Source organism: Myiozetetes cayanensis, unplaced genomic scaffold, assembly GCF_022539395.1.
Source record: "Myiozetetes cayanensis isolate MyiCay16 unplaced genomic scaffold, myiCay2020 scf401, whole genome shotgun sequence".
In the NCBI taxonomy this organism is placed as follows: domain Eukaryota; kingdom Metazoa; phylum Chordata; class Aves; order Passeriformes; family Tyrannidae; genus Myiozetetes; species Myiozetetes cayanensis.
This window is the reverse complement of record NW_026087634.1, coordinates 1,313-21,866: the sequence shown is the minus strand read 5'-3', so window position 1 is coordinate 21,866 and position 20,554 is coordinate 1,313. Positions and strand designations below refer to the sequence as shown.

The window sequence follows — 20,554 nt, the reverse complement described above, 5'->3', positions numbered from 1 at the left end:
GTCACCACACTGTCCCCTTGTCACCACAGTGTCCTCCTGCCACCACTGCCACTGTCCCCATCACCAGACACTGTCCCCCTGTCACCACAGTGTCCCCTGTCACCACACTGTCCCCATAACCAGACACTGTCACCACAGCCATCCTGTGTGACACCTCTGTCCCCTTGTGTGACACTGTCACTGCTGCCACAGCCACCCTGTGTGACACTGTCACTGCTGTCCCCTGTGTGACACCACTGTCCCCCTGTGTGACACTGTCACTGCTGCCACAGCCACCCTGTGTGACACTGTCACTGCTGTCCCCTGTGTGACACTGTCACCACAACCATCCTGTGTGACACTGTCACTGCTGCCACCCTGTGTGACACCGCTGTCCCCCTGTGTGACACTGTCACTGCTGCCACCCTGTGTGACACCGCTGTCCCCTGTGTGACACTGTCACCACAGCCCTCCTGTGTGACACCACTGCCACCTGTGTGACACCCCTGTCCCCTGTGTGACACTGTCACTGCTGCCACTCTGTGTGACACTGTCACCACAACCACCCTGTGTGACACCACTGTCCCCCTGTGTGACACTGTCACTGCTACCACCCTGTGTGACACTGTCACCACAGCCCTCCTGTGTGACACTGTCACTGCTGTCACCCTGTGTGACACCCCTGTCCCCTGTGTGACACTGTCACTGCTGTCCCCACCACAGCCACCACAACCACGCTGTCACTGCGGAGCCCCCGTGTCCCCGTGTCACCAGAGCCACCCTGTCCCCACCACAGCCACCACAGCCACCACAGCCACCACGGCCACCACAGCCACGTCCCCACGCAGCCCCCGTGTCCCCCTGTCCCCACCACAGCCACCACAGCCACCACAGCCACCACAGCCACGTCCCCACACAGCCCCCGTGTCCCCCTGTCACCAGAGCCACCACAGCCACCACAGCCATGTCCCCACGCAGCCCCCGTGTCCCCCTGTCCCCACAGCCACCACAGCCACCACAGCCATGTCCCCACGCAGCCCCCGTGTCCCCCTGTCACCAGAGCCACCCTGTCCCCACCACGGCCACCACAGCCATGTCCCCACGCAGCCCCTGTGTCCCCCTGTCCCCACCACGGCCACCACGGCCACCACAGCCACCACAGCCACCACAGCCATGTCCCCACGCAGCCCCGCGTCCCCCTGTCCCCAGAGCCACCCTGTCCCCACCACAGCCACCACAGCCACCACAGCCATGTCCCCACGCAGCCCCGTGTCCCCTGTCCCCACCCGGCCACCACAGCCATGTCCCCACGCAGCCCCGTGTCCCCTGTCCCCACCACAGCCACCACAGCCATGTCCCCACGCAGCCCCCGTGTCCCCCTGTCACCACCACGGCCACCACAGCCACCACAGCCATGTCCCCACGCAGCCCCCGTGTCCCCTGTCCCCACCACGGCCACCACAGCCATGTCCCCACGCGGCCCTCGTGTCCCCCTGTCACCACCACAGCCACCACAGCCACCACAGCCATGTCCCCACGCAGCCCCCGTGTCCCCCTGTCCCCACCACAGCCACCACAGCCATGTCCCACACAGCCCCGTGTCCCCTGTCACCAGAGCCACCACAGCCATGTCCCCACGCAGCCCCAGTGTCCCCCTGTCCCCACAGCCACCACAGCCACCACAGCCATGTCCCCACGCAGCCCCGTGTCCCCCTGTCCCCTGTCCCCATCAGAGCCACCACAGCCATGTCCCCACGCAGCCCCCGTGTCCCCTGTCACCAGAGCCACCCTGTCCCCACCACAGCCACCACAGCCATGTCCCCACGCAGCCCCCGTGTCCCCCTGTCACCAGAGCCACCACAGCCATGTCCCCACGCAGCCCCGTGTCCCCTGTCACCAGAGCCACCACAGCCATGTCCTCACGCAGCCCCTGTGTCCCCTGTCACCACCACGGCCACCACAGCCACCACAGCCATGACCCACGCAGCCCCGTGTCCCCCTGTCACCAGAGCCACCCCTGTCCCCACCACACAGCCACCACAGCCACCACAGCCACCACAGCCATGTCCCCACGCAGCCCCCGTGTCCCCCTGTCACCAGAGCCACCCCTGTCCCCACCACAGCCACCACAGCCACCACAGCCACCACAGCCATGTCCCCACGCAGCCCCCGTGTCCCCCTCCTGGCTCGGTGCCACCCCGGGGAGTTCTGAGTACCACTCGAGGGGAGGAGGGTTGGGAGGGTGTTTGGTGCCACCCGGGGGCGTTTCGGTGCCACCGCGGGAACAGTCAGTGCCACCCTCGGGGAGGGCTCAGTGTCACCCCCGGGGTCCCGGTGCCACCCCCGAGAGGGTCTCGGTGTCACTCCCAGGGGCTCGGTGCCACCCTCGGGGTGGAGGTGCCACTCGGGGCTCGGTGCCACTCCCGGGGGCTCGGTGCCACTCCCAGGGTCTCAGTGCCCCCCCAAGGGGGTCTTGATGTCACTCCCAGGGGTTCGGTGCCCCTCCCAGGGTCTCGGTGCCCCCCCAAGGGTCCCGGTGCCACCCCCAGGGATTCGGTGCCACCCCCGGGGTGGTGTCGGTGCCCCTCCCAGGGTCTCAATGCCACCCCCAGGGTCTCGGTGCCCCTCCCAGGGTGGTGCCTCCCCAGGGTGTCCAGTGCCCTCCCAGGGTCTCGGTGCCCTTCCCAGGGTCTCGGTGCCCCTCCCAGGGTATTAATGCCCCCCCCGGGGGTGTCCCGGTGCCCCTCCCAGGGTCTCGGTGCCCTTCCCAGGGTCTCAGTGCCACCCCCGGGGGAGTCTCGGTGCCCTTCCCAGGGTCTCGGTGCCACCCCCGGGGGAGTCTCGGTGCCATTCCCAGGGTCTCGGTGCCCCCCCCGGGGGTGTCCCGGTGCCCCTCCCAGGGTCTCGGTGCCACCCACAGGGTCTCAGTGCCACCCCCGGGGGTCCCAGTGCCCTCCCAGGGCTCGGTGCCCCTCCCAGGGTTCAGTGCCACTCCCAGGGTCTCGGTGCCACCCCCGGGGGGGTCTCGGTGTCAATCCGAGGGTCTCGGTGCCACCCCCGGGGGGGTCTCGGTGTCAATCCGAGGGGCTCGGTGTCACCCCCGGGGGTGTCTCGGTGTCCCTCCCAGGGGCTCGGTGTCACTCCCAGGGTCTTGATGTCACTCCCAGGGGCTCGGTGCCCTCCCAGGGTCTCAATGCCAGCGCCCCAGGGACTTGGTGCCACCCCCAGGGGGTCTCAGTGTCCTCCCAGGGTCTCAGTGCCACCCCCGGGGGGGTCTCGGTGCCCCTCCCAGAGGCTCGATGTCACCCCCAGGGTCTCAATGCCACCCCCAGGGGGGTGTCGATGTCACTCCCAGGGTCTCGGTGCCACCCCCAGGAGCTCGGTGCCACCCCCAGGGATTTGGTGCCACCCCCGGGGGGGTCTCGGTGCCCCTCCCAGGGTCTCAATGCCATCCCCAGGGTCTCGGTGCCCCTCCCAGGGGCTCGGTGCCACCCCCGGGGGGGTCTCAGTGCCACCCCGGGGTGTCAGTGCCTCTCCCAGGAGCTCGGTGCCCCTCCCAGGGTCTCGGTGCCCCTCTCAGGGTCTCGGTGCACCTCCCAGGGTCTCAGTGCCACCCCCAGGGATTTGGTGCCACCCCCGGGGGGGTGTCGGTGCCCCTCCCAGGGATTCAGTGCCCCTCCCAGGGTCTCAATGCCACCCCCAGGGGGGTCTCGGTGCCACCCCCGGGGGGATGTCGGTGCCCCTCCCAAGATCTCGGTGCCACCCTCAGAGGGGTCTCGGTGCCACCCCCAGGGATTTAGTCCCACCCCCATGGGGGTCTCGGTGCCCCTCCCAGGGTCTCAATGCCACCCCCGGGGGGGTCTCGGTGCCCCTCCCAGGGTCTCACTGCCACCCTCAGAGGGGTCTCGGTGCCCCTCCCAGGGTCTCGGTGCCCTTCCCAGGGTCTCGATGCCACCCCCGGGGGAGTCTCGATGTCACTCCCAGGGTCTCAATGCCCCCCCCGGGGGTGTCCCGGTGCCCCTCCCAGGAGCTCGGTGCCCCTCCCAGGGTCTCAATGCCCCCCCCGGGGGTGTCCCGGTGCCCCTCCCAGAGTCTCAGTGCCTCCCAGGGTCTCAGTGCCCCCCCCGGGGGTGTCCCGGTGCCCCTCCCCGGGGCTCGGTGCCAGCTCCGGTCCCGCCCCGGGGGAGGGCGGTGCCGGGCGGTGCCGGGGCCGCCCCCGCCCGCGGTGACATCAGCCCTGAAAAGGGCGCGGGCGGCGGCGACATCCGGCACTGCCACCCCGGGGACAGCGACACCGGCGCCTCAGGTAGGGCACGAACCCCCCCGGGCAACCGGGCACGACCCCACGTCAACCGGGCACGACCCCGGCCACCGGCACGACCCCGGGCACCGGGCACGACCCCCAGCAACCGGGCACGACCCCGGGGCACCGACACTGGCACGACCCCCCGGCAACCGGGCACGACCCCCCGGGCACGACCCCCGGCAACCGGGCACGACCCCGGGCACGACCCCGGGGCACCGGCACCGGGCACGACGCCCGGGGCACCGGCACCGGGCACGACCCCCCTGGCAACCGGGCACGACCCCGGGCACGACCCCCGGGCACTGGCACCGGCACGACCCCTGGTAACCGGGCACGACCCCGGGCACCGGGCGCGACCCCCGGCAACCGGGTACGACCCCGGGGCACCGGCACCGGCACGACCCCCGGCAGCCGGGCACGACCCCCGGGCAACCGGGCTGACCCGGGCACCGGGCACGACCCCCACGGGACACGCGGAGCCCCCACGGGACACGCGGAGACCCCACGGGCACCGCGGAGCCCCCACACGGAGCACGCGGAGACCCCACGGGCACGCGGACGCCCCCTGGGACACGCAGAGCCCCGGGACACGCAGAGCCCCTGCACCGGGACACGGAGCCCCCTGGGACACCGGCACGACCCCCACGGGACACTCGGAGCACCACGGGACACGCGGAGCCCCCACGGGACACGCGGAGCCCCCTGGGACACGCAGAGCCCCCACGGGACACGCGGAGCCCCCATGGGACACGCGGGCCCCCCGGGACACGCGGAGCCCCACGGGACACTCAGAGCCCCACGGGACACGCGGGGCCCCCTGGGACACGCGGAACCCCCATGGGACACGCGGAGCCCCCACGGGACACGCGGAACCCCCTGGGACACGCGGAGCCCCCCGGGACACGCGGAGCCCCACGGGACACGCGGAGCCCTCCACGGGACACGCGGAACCCCCTGGGACACGCGGAGCCCCCTGGGACACGCAGAGCCCCCACGGGACACTCGGAGCCCCCACGGGACACGCAGAGCCCCCGGGACACTCAGAGCCCCCGGGACACTGGAACCCCCTGGGACACGCGGGGCCCCCTGGGACACTCGGAGACCCCCACGGGACACGCGGAACCCCCACGGGACACGCGGAACCCCCACGGGACACTCGGAGACCCCCACGGGACACGCGGAGCCCCCATGGGACACGCGGAGCCCCCTGGGACACGCGAGCCCCCGGGACACTCGGAGCCCCACCCGGGAAACAGGACACGGGTGGGGCTTCCGGCCCTTCCCGCGGGGGACACGGGAGAGGTCACGGGGGGTCTGGACCCTTCCCTGTGTCCCCAGGGGGTCCCCGTGACGCGTCCCCCCCAAGGGACCCCCTGATTCCCCACCCGGGGTCCCCTCCCCGGGGGTCTCTGGGGGTCCCCAGGGTGATCGTGTCGTGGGTACAAGCCCCCAAACCCCTCCCTGTGCCCCCGGGGTCTCTGGGGGTCCCCAGGGTGGTCGTGTCGTGGGTCCAGCCCCCAAACCCCTCCCCGATGCCCCCGGGTGTCTCTGGGGACCTCAGGGTGCTCGTGTCCCCTCCCTGCTGCCCCCGGGGTGTTTTGGGGGTCCCCAGGGTGCCCGTGCCCCCTCCCTGCTGCCCCCCGGGGTGTTTTGGGGGTCCCCAGGGTGCCCGTGCCCCCTCCCCGAAGCCCCGGGCTGTTTGGGGGTCCCCAGGGTGGCCTGTGCCCCTCCCTGAAGCCCCCGGGGTGTTTTGGGGTCCCCAGGGTGCCCGTGCCCCCTCCCCGTAGTCCCCGGGGTGTTTTGGGGGTCCCCAGGGTGCTCGTGCCCCTCCCCGATGCCCCCGGGCTGTCTGGGGTCCCAGGTGCCCGTGCCCTCCCCGTGTCCCCCTGGGTGTTTGGGGTCCCCAGGGTGCCCGTGCCCCCTCCCGAAGCCCCCAGGGTGTTTTGGGGTTCCCAGGGTGCCCGTGCCCCCTCCCGAAGCCCCTGGGGTGTTTTGGGGTCCCCAGGGTGCCTGTGCCCCTCCCTGCTGCCCCCTGGGGTGTTTTGGGGTCCCCAGGTGCCTGTGCCCCCTCCCCGAAGCCCCCCGGGGTGTTTTGGGGGTCCCCAGGGTGGTCGTGCCCCCTCCCCGAAGCCCCCCGGGGTGTTTTGGGGGTCCCCAGGGTGCCCGTGCCCCCTCCCCGTGTCCCCCCGGGGTGTTTTGGGGGTCCCCAGGGTGCCCGTGCCCCCTCCCTGAAGCCCCCCGGGGTGTTTTGGGGGTCCCCAGGGTGCCCGTGCCCCCTCCCCGAAGCCCCCCGGGCTGTCTTGGGGGTCCCCAGGGTGGTCGTGCCCCCTCCCCGAAGCCCCCCGGGGTGTTTTGGGGGTCCCCAAGGTGCCCGTGCCCCCTCCCCGAAGCCCCCCGGGGTGTTTTGGGGTCCCCAGGGTGGCCGTGCCCCTCCCCGAAGCCCCCGGGGTGTTTTGGGGTCCCCAGGGTGACCCTGAGCTGGCCCGATCCTCCCCGTGTCCCCCACGAGGGGTCCCCTCCCTGCTCACCCCCAGGGGGGTCTCTGGGGGTCCCCAGGGTGGTCGTGCCCCCTCCCCGATGCCCCCCGGGGGTCTTTGGGGACATCAGGGTGGTCGTGTCGTGGGTTCAACCCCCCCAAACCCCTCCCTGATGCCCCCGGGGTGTTCTGGGGTCCCCAGGGTGCCCGTGCCCCTCCCCGTGCCCCCAGGGTGTTTTGGGGGTCCCCAGGGTGCCCGTGCCCCCTCCCCGTGTCCCCCCCGGGGTGTTTTGGGGGTCCCCAGGGTGCCCGTGCCCCCTCCCCGTGGCCCCCCGGGGTGTTTTGGGGGTCCCCAGGGTGCCCGTGCCCCCTCCCTGCTGCCCCCCGGGGTGTTTTGGGGGTCCCCAGGGTGCCCGTGCCCCCTCCCGAAGCCCCCGGGGTGTTTTGGGGGTCCCCAGGGTGGCGGTGCCCCCTCCCCGAAGCCCCCCGGGGTGTTTTGGGGGTCCCTAGGGTGGTCGTGTCCCCTCCCTGCTCCCCCCCCGGGCTGTCTGGGGGTCCCCAGGGTGGTCGTGCCCCCTCCCCGAAGCCCCCCGGGGTGTTTTGGGGTCCCAAGGTGCCCGTGCCCCCTCCCGTGTCCCCCGGGGTGTTTTGGGGTCCCCAGGGTGCCTGTGCCCTCCCCGTGCCCCCTGGGTGTTTTGGGGTCCCCAGGGTGGTCGTGCCCCCTCCCCGATGTCCCCCAGGGTGTTTTGGGGGTCCCCAGGGTGCCTGTGCCCCCTCCTTGCTGCCCCCAGGGTGTTTTGGGGGTCCCCAGGGTGCCTGTGCCCCTCCCGAAGCCCCCGGGGTGTTTTGGGGTCCCCAGGGTGGCGGTGCCCCTCCCCGAAGCCCCCAGGGTGTTTTGGGGTCCCCAGGGTGGTCGTGTCCCCCTCCCTGCTGCCCCCGGGCTGTCTTGGGGTCCCCAGGGTGGTCGTGCCCCCTCCCTGATGCCCCCGGGTGTTTTGGGGTCCCCAGGGTGCCCGTGCCCCCTCCCTGCTGCCCCCGGGGTGTTTTGGGGGTCCCCAGGGTGGCTCGTGCCCCTCCTCGCTCCCCCGGGGTGTTTTGGGGTCCCCAGGTGCCAGTGCCCCTCCCGATGCCCCCGGGGTGTTTTGGGGTCCCCAGGGTGGCCGTGCCCCCTCCCTGCTGCCCCCCGGGGTGTTTTGGGGGTCCCCAGGGTGCCCGTGCCCCCTCCCTGCTGCCCCCCGGGGTGTCTGGAGGTCCCCAGGGTGCCTGTGTCCCCCGGGGTGTTTTGGGGTCCCCAGGGTGGCCGTGCCCTCCCCGAAGCCCCCTGGGGTGTCTGGGGGTCCCAGGGTCTCCCTGTGCTGTCCCCTCCCCCCATCGCTGTCGTCACCGGGGTCCCCAGCGTGTCGCGATCCCCACGGGAGGTGGGCACAGCCCCACTCAGGGGTCTGTCTGTCCTGCGTGGTTCCCCCCGAGCTGGGGGTGGTCGGGGTCCCCACGGGGTGTTTTGGGGGTCTCCAGGGCAGCGTGGTCGGGTCTGGTGTGTCCCCTCCTCCTCCCGGCGCCTCCCGGGCAAGCCCCGGCTGGGTCGGGAAATGATCCCATTCCCAGATCCTTTGTTTCCTAATCCCTTGGCCCCCGGCCGGGCACTCCCACAACCCACCCAGTGGCCACTCCCTAGCGAGGGGCACCCCTGCCACCCTTCATACCCGGGGCACCCCTGCCCCTTCCCCCTCCCCATGCTTGGGGGCACCCTGTCACCCCCCCATACCTGGGGCACCCCTGCCACCCCATTCATACCTGGGGCACCCTGCCACTCCCCATACCTGGGGCACCCCTGCCACCTTCCCTGCCCTCATACCCGGGGGCACCCTGCCACTCTCCATACCCGGGGCACCCCTGCCACCCCCATACCCAGGGGGCACCCCTGTCACCCCCATACCCGGGGCAACCCCTGCCACCTCCCCATGCTCGGGGCACCCCTGCCCCTTCTCCCTCCCCATGCCCGGGGGCACCCCTGCCACCCCTTCATACCTGGGGCACCCTGCCCCCTTCTCCTCCCCCATGCCCGGGGCACCCCTGCCCCCTTCCCCCTCCCCCATACCCGGGGCACCCCTGCCACCCCATACCTGGGGCACCCCTGCCACCCCTTCATGCCTGGGGCACCCCTGCCACCCCTCATACCTGGGGCACCCCTGCCACTCCCCCATACCCGGGGCACCCTGCCACCTCCCCATACCTGGGGCACCCCTGCCACCCCCATACCCGGGGCACCCCTGCCAACCCCCCAAAATTGGACCCCAAAGTGGCACCCCTGCCCTGCATGGGTTGTGGGGTGCTCTCAAATGCCCTCCCCTCTCCCCTCAAATGGCACTGGTGGGCACGGGGGCACACAGAGGGGCACAGGGATTGGGAGGGGGTCAGAGCCCCCCAATTTGGGGGGCAGGGCAGTGCCACCCCACCCACGTGTCCGGGGAGGTGACACAACCCCGTTGTCCCCAAGGGTGGCACTGCTCCAGGTGGCACTTTGGCCTGGGTGGGGTCCTGCCACCCTGCCAGGGTGGGCACACCCCTTTTCCCCCTTTCCCCCCTTTTCCAGAGGTTTCCGTGCCAATCCCGGATCTGGGAGGTGGCTCCTGGCACGGGGTGGGGAGGGGGATCTCACCCTCCTCCTCACCCTCCCCCTCCCCCCCACCCCTGCCCATCGGGGGGGTCCCAGGGGGGGTCCCTGCCCACCTTTGGGGGTTCCCCCGGGGTGCTGGGGGTGGGCACAGCCCCCTTTGTGCCCCCCGGGCTCAGGGCGGGCTGGGCAGGAAGAGGGCAGAGCTCTGGCAGCGCCTGCAGGGGCAGATAAAGCTCTGAGCTGGACAGGGCCGTGCCAGGACAGGGCTGCCACCAGTGCCACCAGTGCCACCAGTGCCACCTTGGCCCTACCAGTGCCACCAGTGCCACCAGAGCCACCCTGGCCCCACCAGTGCCACCTTGGCACCTCCAGTGCCACCCTGGCCCCACCAGAGCCACCAGTGCCACCAGTGCCACCCTGGCCCCACCAGTGCCACCAGTGCCACCTTGGCCCTGCCAGTGCCATCTTGGCCCTACCAGTGCCCACCAGTGCCACCCTGGCCCCACCAGTGCCCCCTTGGCCCCACCAGTGCCACCAGTGCCACCCTGGCCCCACCAGTGCCACCAGTGCCACCTGGCCCCTGCCAGTGCCATCTTGGCCCTACCAGTGCCCACCAGTGCCACCCTGGCCCCACCAGTGCCACCCTGGCCCCACCAGTGCCACCAGTGCCACCAGTGCCACCCTGGCCCCACCAGTGCCACCAGTGCCACCTTGGCCCTGCCAGTGCCATCTTGGCCCTACCAGTGCCCACCAGTGCCACCCTGGCCCCACCAGTGCCACCCTGGCCCCACCAGTGCCACCAGTGCCACCAGTGCCACCCTGGCACTGCCAGTGCCACCAGTGCCACCCTGGCACTACCAGTGTCACCAGAGCCACCCTGGCACCTCCAGTGCCACCAGTGCCACCTTGGCCCTGCCAGTGCCACCAGTGCCACCCTGGCCCCACCAGTGCCACCCTGGCACCTCCAGTGCCACCAGAGCCACCTTGGCACCTCCAGTGCCACCAGTGCCACCAGTGCCACCACAACCACCCTGTCACCTCCAGTGCCACCAGTGCCACCTTGGCCCTACCAGTGCCACCACAACCACCCTGTCACCTCCAGTGCCACCAGAGCCACCTTGGCCCTACCAGTGCCACCCTGGCACCACCAGTGTCACCAGAACCACCTTGGCCCTGCCAGTGCCACCAGTGCCACCCTGGCACTGCCAGTGCCACCAGAGCCACCCTGGCACCTCCAGTGCCACTCTGGCACTGCCAGTGCCACCATTGCCACCTTGGCACCTCCAGTGCCACCAGTGCCACCTTGGCCCTACCAGTGCCACCACAACCACCCTGTCACCTCCAGTGCCACCCAGAGCCACCTTGGCCCTACTAGTGCCACATCCTGGCACCACCAGTGTCACCAGAACCACCTTGGCCCTGCCAGTGCCACCCAGTGCCACCCTGCACTGCCAGTGCCACCAGAGTCACCCTGGTCACCTCCAGTGCACCTGGCACTGCCCAGTGCCACCCATTGCCTGACGTGTACCTCCAGTGCCCCAGTGCCACTTTGGCCTTCACCAGCCACCCTGAGGTGTCCACCAGCGCTGACGTGAACCACCTTGTCCCCCATGCCCCTACCAGTGCCACCCGTCCCCTGACATGTCCCCTCCCCTGTGGGGTGTCCCCCCATCCCCTGATGTGTCCCCCTCCCCTGATGGGTGTCCCCTCTGTGTGCCCCCATCCCCTGACGTGTCCCCCCTATCCCCCCATCCCCTGACGTGTCCCCCTGTCCCCCCATCCCCTGACGTGTCCCCCCATCCCCTGACGTGTCCCCCCTGTCCCCCCATCCTCTGCCGTGTCCCCCCTGTCCCCCCATCCCCTGACGTGTCCCCCTGTCCCCTGATGGGTGTCCCCTCCCATCCCCCATCCCCTGAGGTGTCTCCCCATCCCCTGACATGTCCCCCTGTGTGCCCCCATCCCCTGACGTGTCCCCCTGTCCCCTGATGGGTGTCCCCTGTCCCCTGCCAAGTGTCCCCTCGTCCCCTTGTGTGTCCCCCTGCACCCCTGTCTCCTTGACGAGTGTCCCCTGTGTGTCCCCCAATCCCCTGATGTGTCCCCCTGTCCCCTGATGGGTGTCCCCTTGTCCCCTCCATCCCCTGCCATGTCCCCCTGACGTGTCCCCCCATCCCCTGAGGTGTCCCCCCATCCCCTGATGTGTCCCCCCATCCCCTGCCATGTCCCCCCGTCCCCCATCCCCTGAGGTGTCCCCCTGTCCCCTGATGGGTGTCCCTCCCATCCCCCCATCCCTGTGTGATGGTTTGGACTTGGCTCCCTGCCAAATGCCCGAAAGTCACGACAGCAGCCCCCTTCCTCCCTCCCTTCTCCTCTTAGGGCAAAGAAGAAAAAAAAAACTATAAAAAAATTAAAGAACCCAAAGTCAAGCTGTTTATATAAAATATATATATATTTACGTAAATTAAAGTTATATACAGTTAAGATGGTATATACACAGTAAAAGGGGATCTACTCCCCGAAGGGATAGGGAAAGGGGAAAAAGGGACACCGAACAGGTATACTTGATCAAATTCAAGAACTATACTAGTAATTAACAAAACAGATCTCACCACTTCCCTTAGAAAAGCAGGATTGGCAGACACAGCCAGCACTCTCCGAACCCCCCACGTGGCAGGCCAGCGGTCGCTGCAGGCCTCAGCTTTAGATAAGCGAGACCAACGCAAGGACCTACAGTTCCCGACCCTTGTTGGAAGAGAAGAGAGCGAGGTCTCTAATCTCCAACTTATTTATACTCTGGTTTACGTAAAAATCGTATGGAATACTGGGTACTTGGCCACTTCCTTGGTTACAAACTGGTTACCAGGAAGGCCTAGATCAAAACCATCACATTCTCCACCCCTTATTCCATACTATTTTTACGTAACACCTATATTCTGCCTTCACTTATATCCTTCATATAAATGTATATAGTCCTTGTTCATTCTTTAGAGCATCCATCTTGTTGTAGAAGAATCAGCATCAGGATTAACTTGGTTCGGATTCTTGGCTCTTTGGTGACAATTACAGTTGTGGTTTTAGGGCTGGTTCTCTGGTCTGGGTTGGTTTATCACTGGATACCGGCATTAGTTTGTTCAGGTCTTTCCCACTTGGTGACTGGTTTCCTGTAAAACACAACTCAAAGCACATGATTAGTCTTTCCCCAAGGTTAAATTTCCTTGAGGCACACAGTGGATCTCTCCATCCTTTCTCATTACCCACCAGGTATTTCCGGGCCCTTGAGCGAAAACAATCCCACGAATGGGTTTGTCTTTGCCCGAGGGAGGAGTAATCCAAACAGCTTTCCCTAACATACCTCTCAGATGGATCGCTGGAACTTTGTCTCCATCTACAGTGTGGAGGGATTCTGCTTGGGCAGGACCAGCTCGATTGACAGAGCCTCTAGTGTTAACTAGCCAGGTGGTCTTGGCTAAGTGCTTGTCTCAGTTCTTGAAAGTTCCCTCACCTAGTGCCTTTAGAGTTGTTTTTAACAGTCCATTACACCTTTCAATTTTCCCAGTGGCGGGTGCATGATATGGAATGTGATATACCCATTCAATACCATGCTCCCGTGCCCAAGTGGCCACCAGATTATTCTTAAGATGAGTCCCATTGTCTGACTCAATTCGTTCTGGAGTACCATGTCTCCACAGGACTTGCTTCTCGAGACCTAGAATGGTATTCTGGGCTGTTGTATGTGGTACCGAATATGTCTCTAACCATCCAGTAGTCGCTTCCACCATGGTAAGCACATAGTGTTTACCTTGGCGGGTTTGTGGCAATGTGATGTAGTCGACCTGCCATGCTTCTCCATATCTATACTTGTCCCAGCGTCCACCATACCATAGGGGCTTCAACCTTTTGGCCTGTTTAATGGCAGTACAGGTTTCACAGTCATGGATAACCTGGGAAATAGAGTCCATGGTCAAATCCACCCCTCGGTCTCGTGCCCATCTATAGGTGGCATCTCGGCCCTGATGGCCTGAAGCATCATGGGCCCATCGAGCTAGGAACAACTCACCCTTTTGCTGCCAGTCTAGGTCTACTTGTGACACCTCGACTTGTGCAGCACAGTCTGCTTGTCTGTTATGAGTGTGTTCCTCATTAGCTCGATCCTTGGGCACATGGGCATCTACATGGCGGACTCTCACATTCAGTTTTTTCACTCTGGCAGCGATGTCTTGCCACAAGTCGGCAGCCCAGATGGGTTTTCCTCTACGTCTCCAATTCATTTTCTTCCACCTGTCTAGCCATCCCCATAGGGCATTGGCTATCATCCACGAATCAGTGTAGAGGTAGAGTCTTGGCCATCCTTCTCTTTCTGCAATGTCTAAGGCCAATTGGACAGCTTTGAGTTCCGCAAACTGACTCGATTCACCTTTACCTTCAGTGGCTTCTGCCACCCGTCGGGTGGGACTCCACACAGCTGTTTTCCACTTCCGGCTCTTTCCTACAATGCGGCAAGAACCGTCAGTGAAGAGGGCATAACGTGTCTCTTCATCTGGCAACTGATTATATGGCGGAGCTTCTTCAGCTCGACTCACTGGCTCTTCTTCTTCTTCATCCGCCAGACTGAAGTTCCCACCTTCAGGCCAATTGGTTATAATTTCCAAAATTCCAGGGTGATTCGAGTTTCCCATTCGGACACGTTGCATAATCAAAGCCATCCACTTACTCCACGTGGCATCGGTGGCATGATGCGTAGAGGGCACCTTACCCTTGAACATCCAGCTCAACACTGGTAATTGGGGTGTCAGGAAGAGTTGTGTTTCGGTACCAATCACTTCTGAGGTTGCTCGTATACCTTCATATGCCGCTAAGATTTCTTTTTCCATAGGGGTGTAGTTGGTTTCAGAACCTCTGTAGCTTCGGCTCCAGAAACCAAGTGGTCGCCCTCGCGTCTCGCCAGGCACTTTTTGCCAGAGGCTCCAGGAGGGACTTTTATCTCCAGCTGTAGAGTAAAGTACATTCTTTACATCTGGTCCTGTCCTGACTGGACCTAGAGCCACGGCATGTGCAATCTCTTGCTTGATTTGCCTAAAAGCCTGTTGTTGTTCAGGACCCCACTGGAAGTTGTTCTTTTTACGGGTCACAAAGTAAAGAGGGCTTACAATTTGGCTGTACTCTGGGATGTGCATCCTCCAGAAGCCTATGGCTCCCAGAAAAGCTTGGGTTTTTTTTTTGTTTGTCGGTGGAGCCATTGCTACGATCTTATTGATGACGTCTGTTGGAATCTGACGACGTCCATCTTGCCATTTCACCCCTAGGAATTGGATTTTTCTGGCAGGTCCCTTGACTTTATTTCTCTTGATGGCGAAACCGGCCTCGAGGAGAATCTGGATGATCTTTTGCCCTTTTTCAAAAACTTCTTCTGCTGTGTCCCCCCATACAATGATGTCATCGATGTACTGCAGGTGCTCTGGGGCCTTACCCTTCTCTAGGGTGGCCTGAATCAGCCCATGACAAATGGTTGGACTGTGCTTCCACCCCTGGGGCAGTCGATTCCAGGTGTACTGCACACCCCTCCAGGTGAAAGCAAACTGTGGCCTGCATTCTGCTGCCAAGGGAATGGAGAAAAATGCATTAGCAATATCAATAGTGGCGTACCACTTCGCTGTCTTGGACTCCAAATCATACTGGAGTTCCAACATGTCTGGTACAGCAGCACTCAATGGCGGCGTGACTTCATTCAAGCCACGATAGTCCACTGTCAGTCTCCATTCTCTATCGGATTTACGTACAGGCCAGATAGGGCTATTGAAGGGTGAGTGTGTTCTGCTGACCACCCCTTGACTCTCTAACTTCCTGATCATCTTATGGATGGGGATCACAGCATCTCGATTTGTCCTGTACTGTTGCCTGTGTACAGTTGCAGTGGCTATAGTCACTTGCTGATCTTTGACTTGGAGTAGTCTCACAATGGAAGGATCTTCTGAGAGGCCAGATAGGGTAAACAATTGCTTGGACTTCTCTTCAATCACCGTGGCTACACCGAAAGCCCATCGGTACCCCTTCGGGTCTTTGAAGTATCCTCTTTTTAGGTAGTCCATACCAAGAATGCAAGGGGCTTCTGGCCCCGTCACAATGGAATGTTTTTGCCATTGGTCTCCTGTCAAGCTCATATCGGCCTCTACTACTGACAACTCTTGAGACCCTCCGGTCACTCCAGAAATAGAAACAGCCTCTATACTCTTATGCTCTGATGGCATTAAAGTACACTGGGCACCAGTATCCACTAAAGGCCGGTATCTTTGAGGATCCGATGTGCCAGGCCATTGAACCCACACAGCCCAGTAAACCTTGTTATCTTCCTGGTCCCTATCCTTCTCCTGGCAGAAGGCAGGGCCCCTCTATTGGTCTTGATCGGAGTATTCATCGTCCGACTTTGACTTTGCCTTCTTGGAAGCCTTCTTGTTATTGTCAAAGCGGACCTCCATCTTTTTGTGTTTCAGAGGTTGTAGAGCATCTGCATCAATCACGTAGACAACCTTTTTGTTGTTTTCCTTTTGTTGTAACTCTCTCACTCTGGCCTCAAGTTTGGAAGTGGGTTCACCATCCCACTTCTTCATGTTTTCTCCTTTGCTTTGCAGATAGGACCACAGTTGATTACGTGACCTCCGTCTGGGGTTTCCTCTCCTTCTGCGTACTAAGAAAGGAGACCAGGAACGAGGCCGGGACCAAGATCGAGGTCGAAATCGTGGTCGAGACTATTTTATTGGTCTGTCTCTAAAATCTCTGTAGTCTATATAGACTCTATCATCTCTATCACTATAGTCGTCTTCATATCTGAAATATTCATAGGGCCTCTCCATTGCTTCCCTAGCATGGATAGGTCGGTGTCGGGTATCGGAGGACCTTTCCAAATTTTCTGCTATGGTCCGTATCCATGAACACATGGTGTCCACAGTCGGTTCATCCGTTTTTGGATTATATACTGATATTAAGCAATTAAGGTATGATGCAGGGGCACCTCTAATCACTTGCCTCCACATTGGTTCTGTACATGAAATCTTCTCTGGTTCTAAACAGTCATAATAATCTGAATTGCAATAAATGAGTTCCAGCATAGCTAATTCTCGTAAGTATTGGACGCCTTCTTCTGCACTCGTCCACTTTTTCGGAGAACTCATTAAGTATTCTTTAAATGGATATTTTTCCCTCACAGCATGGAGGATTCGGAGCCAGAGACTGAGATTGTATGTCTCTCTTGCGATTTCTTGTTCTATTTCACGGTTTTGAGCGAGGGATCCTAGCTGCTGTGCTTCATGACCCTCTAACAAGTGGCTTCTGGCTCCATTATCCCAACATCGTACCAGCCAGGTGAGAATTTGTTCACCAGGCCGGCGGCTGTAATCCCGTCGTAGATCCCGGAGCTCTGCTGGGGTCATTGTTCGCAGTACCTCACTCGTTCGCACAACTGCTGCTCCAGAATAAGGGTCTCCCCTCGGTGGAACCATTTCCACTTCTCTTCTGACGTTTCTACGTGGAACTGCTCTCTCTCTCTCTCTGCCTCTCTCACGTGGAGGGAGAGACTGAGCATGTAGCGGGGATAGACTTCTACTCCGTTGTCTAAGCCCACGAGATGGAGGTAGGGAGTAGTCCTTCAGACTTTGGGATGAAGGTCTCAACCGTTCTTCTGTATCTTCCGCAGGAAAGTCAGGAAGAGAATATTTGGGCGTCAGCCTTGTCTTTGGTGGTTTATTGGCTATTTGTGCTGTCGCCCCTTCTTCCTTCAGGTGCACTCCCTTTTCCTTTGGACGCTCTCCTAATTCTTTTGGGCGCGCTCCTTCTCTCGCTGTTACTTCTTCCTCTTTTGCAGCCGTCCATTCGTCCACTACTACATAATTGGATGGGATAGGTTCCATGGGGCTGGCAAGTCCCTTTGCTCCCTCTTCTTCTTCTTCTTCTTCTTCTTCTTCTTCTTCTTCTTCCATACGCCTTAATCGTGGAACTAGGTCTGTAGTTTCTGCAGTATCCCTTATCCATATCTTCTTCTTAGTTAGGGGGGCGATAGTAATTCTCGGGTTGGTAGTCCAGGTCTTCATCTCTGTCGTAACCTTAACATTAGATGTCATTGTTTGAGTTCCAGTGTCCATGAGATCTACGGTTTGGACTCCAGTTTCAACAGATTTAGTAGAAGCTATGGTGACTTCAAGTTGAGTCTGAGTCTCACACTCAATTGACTTAATAGAGATGGCGCTAACTTCAGGTTGGGTCTGTGTTTCATGTTCAGTTGAATTAACGGAGACGGCGCTGACTTCAGGCTGAGTTTGTGTTCCACACTCAGTCAGCTTAACAGAGACGGCACTGCCTTCGGTCTGAGTCTGTGTTCCACATTCAGTCAGTTTAACAGAGACGGTGCTGATTTCGGTCTGAGTCTGTGTTCCACATTCAGTCAGTTTAACAGAGACGGCACTGCCTTCGGTCTGAGTCTGTGTTCCACATTCAGTCAGTGTAACAGAGATGGCACTGCCTTTGGTCTGAGTCTGTGTTCCACATTCAGTCAGTTTAACAGAGACGGTACTGACTTCGGGTCTGAGTTTGTGTTCCACACTCAGTTGACTCAATAGAGATGGTGCTGACTTCAGGTTGAGTCTGGATCTCGACGTCTGTGGACTCAATAGGGGCATCATTTGTTCCAGGTGACATATTTTGGCTTTCTACCTCTGTCTTAGGCTTTTGATAGTGATCTAAGGCAGCTCCATAAGCTGTCACTAGACCCCAGCATAAAGCAAGGAGCTGCGTGTTTGGGTCATCATATGAAAGACATCCTTCAACTAAACAACGTGTCATCTCGTCAGGATTAGACACATGTTCTGGCGTGAAGTCCCAAACAATGGGAGGTGCCACACGCCCTACCAGTTTGCCAAAATTTACCCATGCTCCTTGCCATCCAGAAACTGGCCTTTCCAAGACTCTTCCCAAAGTTCCAGCGAATCCTCTAGAGGTCTGACCTTTTCTACAAGACGAAAAGCAACACAACACCATTCTTCCAGTTTTAAATAACTCTTTCATCGCCTTCACGAGTACCAGGATTGTCACTAAACAATTTAAGTAAAAATTGGAGCCAATTGTAATGATAGGGATCTCCTTTAGCAGGCTTTTGATGTCAAAATTGAGGGAAGTGAAATACTCCTTCCATTCATTCCAATCAAGGAAAGTGAGATACTCTTTCTATTCATCCCAATCAAAGGAAGGGATATACTCCTCCCATTCATCTCCAGTTGGGCGTTTCCCTACAGGATAGCCCAAAACAGGCACAAATATAGCTAGTACAATGAAACAAGTAGTTAGAATAGCCATCGTTATATTATTCTTTCTCTCTGTTCTTAAACAATAGGTTTGTTTATATAAACAAGCCTCTCTTGGCAGTTTTCCCGGTAACTGTTCCAAAACAAACCAGGATAACCAAAACAATCTCCCCGTACGGGCCACCAGAAAATCTGTGATGGTTTGGACTTGGCTCCCTGCCAAATGCCCGAAAGTCACGACAGCAACCCCCTTCCTCCCTCCCTTCTCCTCTTAGGGCAAAGAAGAAAAAAAAAACTATAAAAAAATTAAAGAATCCAAAGTCAAGCTGTTTATATAAAATATATATATATTTACGTAAATTAAAGTTATATACAGTTAAGATGCTATATACACAGTAAAAGGGGATCCACTCCCCGAAGGGATAGGGAAAGGGGAAAAAAAAGGGACACCGAACAGGTATACTTAATCAAATTCAAGAACTATACTAGTAATTAACAAAACAGATCTCACCACTTCCCTTAGAAAAAGCAGGATTAGCAGACACAGCCAGCACTCTCCGAACCCCCCACGTGTCAGGCCAGCGGTCGCTGCAGGCCTCAGCTTTAGATAAGCGAGACCAACGCAAGGACCTACAGTTCCCGACCCTCGTTGGAAGAGAAGAGAGCGAGGTCTCTAATCTCCGACTTATTTATACTCTGGTTTACGTAAAAATCGTATGGAATACTGGGTACTTGGCCACTTCCTTGGTTACAAACTGGTTACCAGGAAGGCCTAGATCAAAACCATCACACCCTGACAGAGGTGTCCCCCCCTGTCCCCCCCAGGATGGCGAACCGGGGCCCGTCGTACGGGCTGAGCCGGGAGGTGCAGCAGAAGATCGAGCGTCAGTACGACCCCGAGCTGGAGCAGCTGCTGCTGCGCTGGATCCAGACCCAGCTGGGCCCCGACGCCCCCGCCCCGCCCCAGCCCGGCAGGGACGGCTTCCAGCAGTGGCTCAAGGATGGCACCGTGAGTGACCCTGACCCCATAACTCATCCTACAGCCCTGACCCCATAACTGACCCCAGAACTGACCCTATAACTCATCCTAAAACTGACCCCATAGCCCTGACCCCATAACTGACCCCATAACTGATCCCCTGCCCCAGCCCGGCAGGGACGGCTTCCAGCAGTGGCTCAAGGATGGCACTGTGAGTGACCCTGACCCCACAGCCCTGACCCCAGAACTGACCCCATAACTGACCCCAGAACTGACCCCATAACTGACCCCATAACTGATCCCCCGCCCCAGCCCGGCAGGGACGGCTTCCAGCAGTGGCTCAAGGATGGCACTGTGAGTGACCCCATAACTGACCCCATAACTGATCCTACAGCCCTGACCCCATCACTGACCCCATCACTGACCCCATAACTGACCCCATAACTGACCCTATAACTGACCCCATAACTGACCCCATAACTGACCCTATAACTGACCCCATAGCTGACCCCATAGCTGACCCCATAACTGATCCCCTGCCCCAGCCCGGCAGGGACGGCTTCCAGCAGTGGCTCAAGGATGGCACTGTGAGTGACCCTGACCCCAGAACTCATCCTAAAACTGACCCCATAGCCCTGACCCCATAACTGACCCCAGAACTGATCCCCTGCCCCAGCCCGGCAGGGACGGCTTCCAGCAGTGGCTCAAGGATGGCACTGTGAGTGACCCTGACCCCAGAACTGATCCCACATCACTGACCCCAGAACTGACCCCATAACTGACCCCATCACTGACCCCAGAACTGACCCCATAACTGACCCCATAACTGACCCCATAACTGACCCCATAACTGATCCCCTGCCCCAGCCCGGCAGGGACGGCTTCCAGCAGTGGCTCAAGGATGGCACCGTGA

At 61.3% G+C, this 20,554-nt stretch overlaps 2 protein-coding genes across 3 annotated transcripts in view; both read left to right on the top strand.

Annotated features, from left to right (window-relative positions):
- Positions 1 to 4,612, top strand: part of LOC126647756 (uncharacterized) — a gene marked incomplete at its 5' end in the record, with an annotated part of 25,373 nt that extends 20,761 nt beyond the window's left edge. The window contains 1 exon segment of the mRNA XM_050330284.1: positions 4,070 to 4,612. Within this exon segment, the coding sequence (XP_050186241.1) occupies positions 4,070 to 4,612 (543 nt within the window).
- LOC126647754 (transgelin-2-like) lies at positions 4,211 to 20,554 on the top strand. Of its 2 annotated transcripts, none has more exons than XM_050330283.1 (2): positions 4,211 to 4,285; positions 19,488 to 20,554. In XM_050330283.1, the coding sequence occupies exon 2, from the start codon at positions 19,489 to 19,491 to the stop codon at positions 19,717 to 19,719; it is 231 nt and encodes a 76-aa protein (XP_050186240.1). In that variant the 5' UTR covers positions 4,211 to 4,285; position 19,488; the 3' UTR covers positions 19,720 to 20,554. The 2 variants fall into 2 exon arrangements, with proteins under 2 accessions (XP_050186240.1, XP_050186239.1); XM_050330282.1 differs by lacking the exon at positions 4,211 to 4,285 and adding an exon at positions 18,604 to 19,331.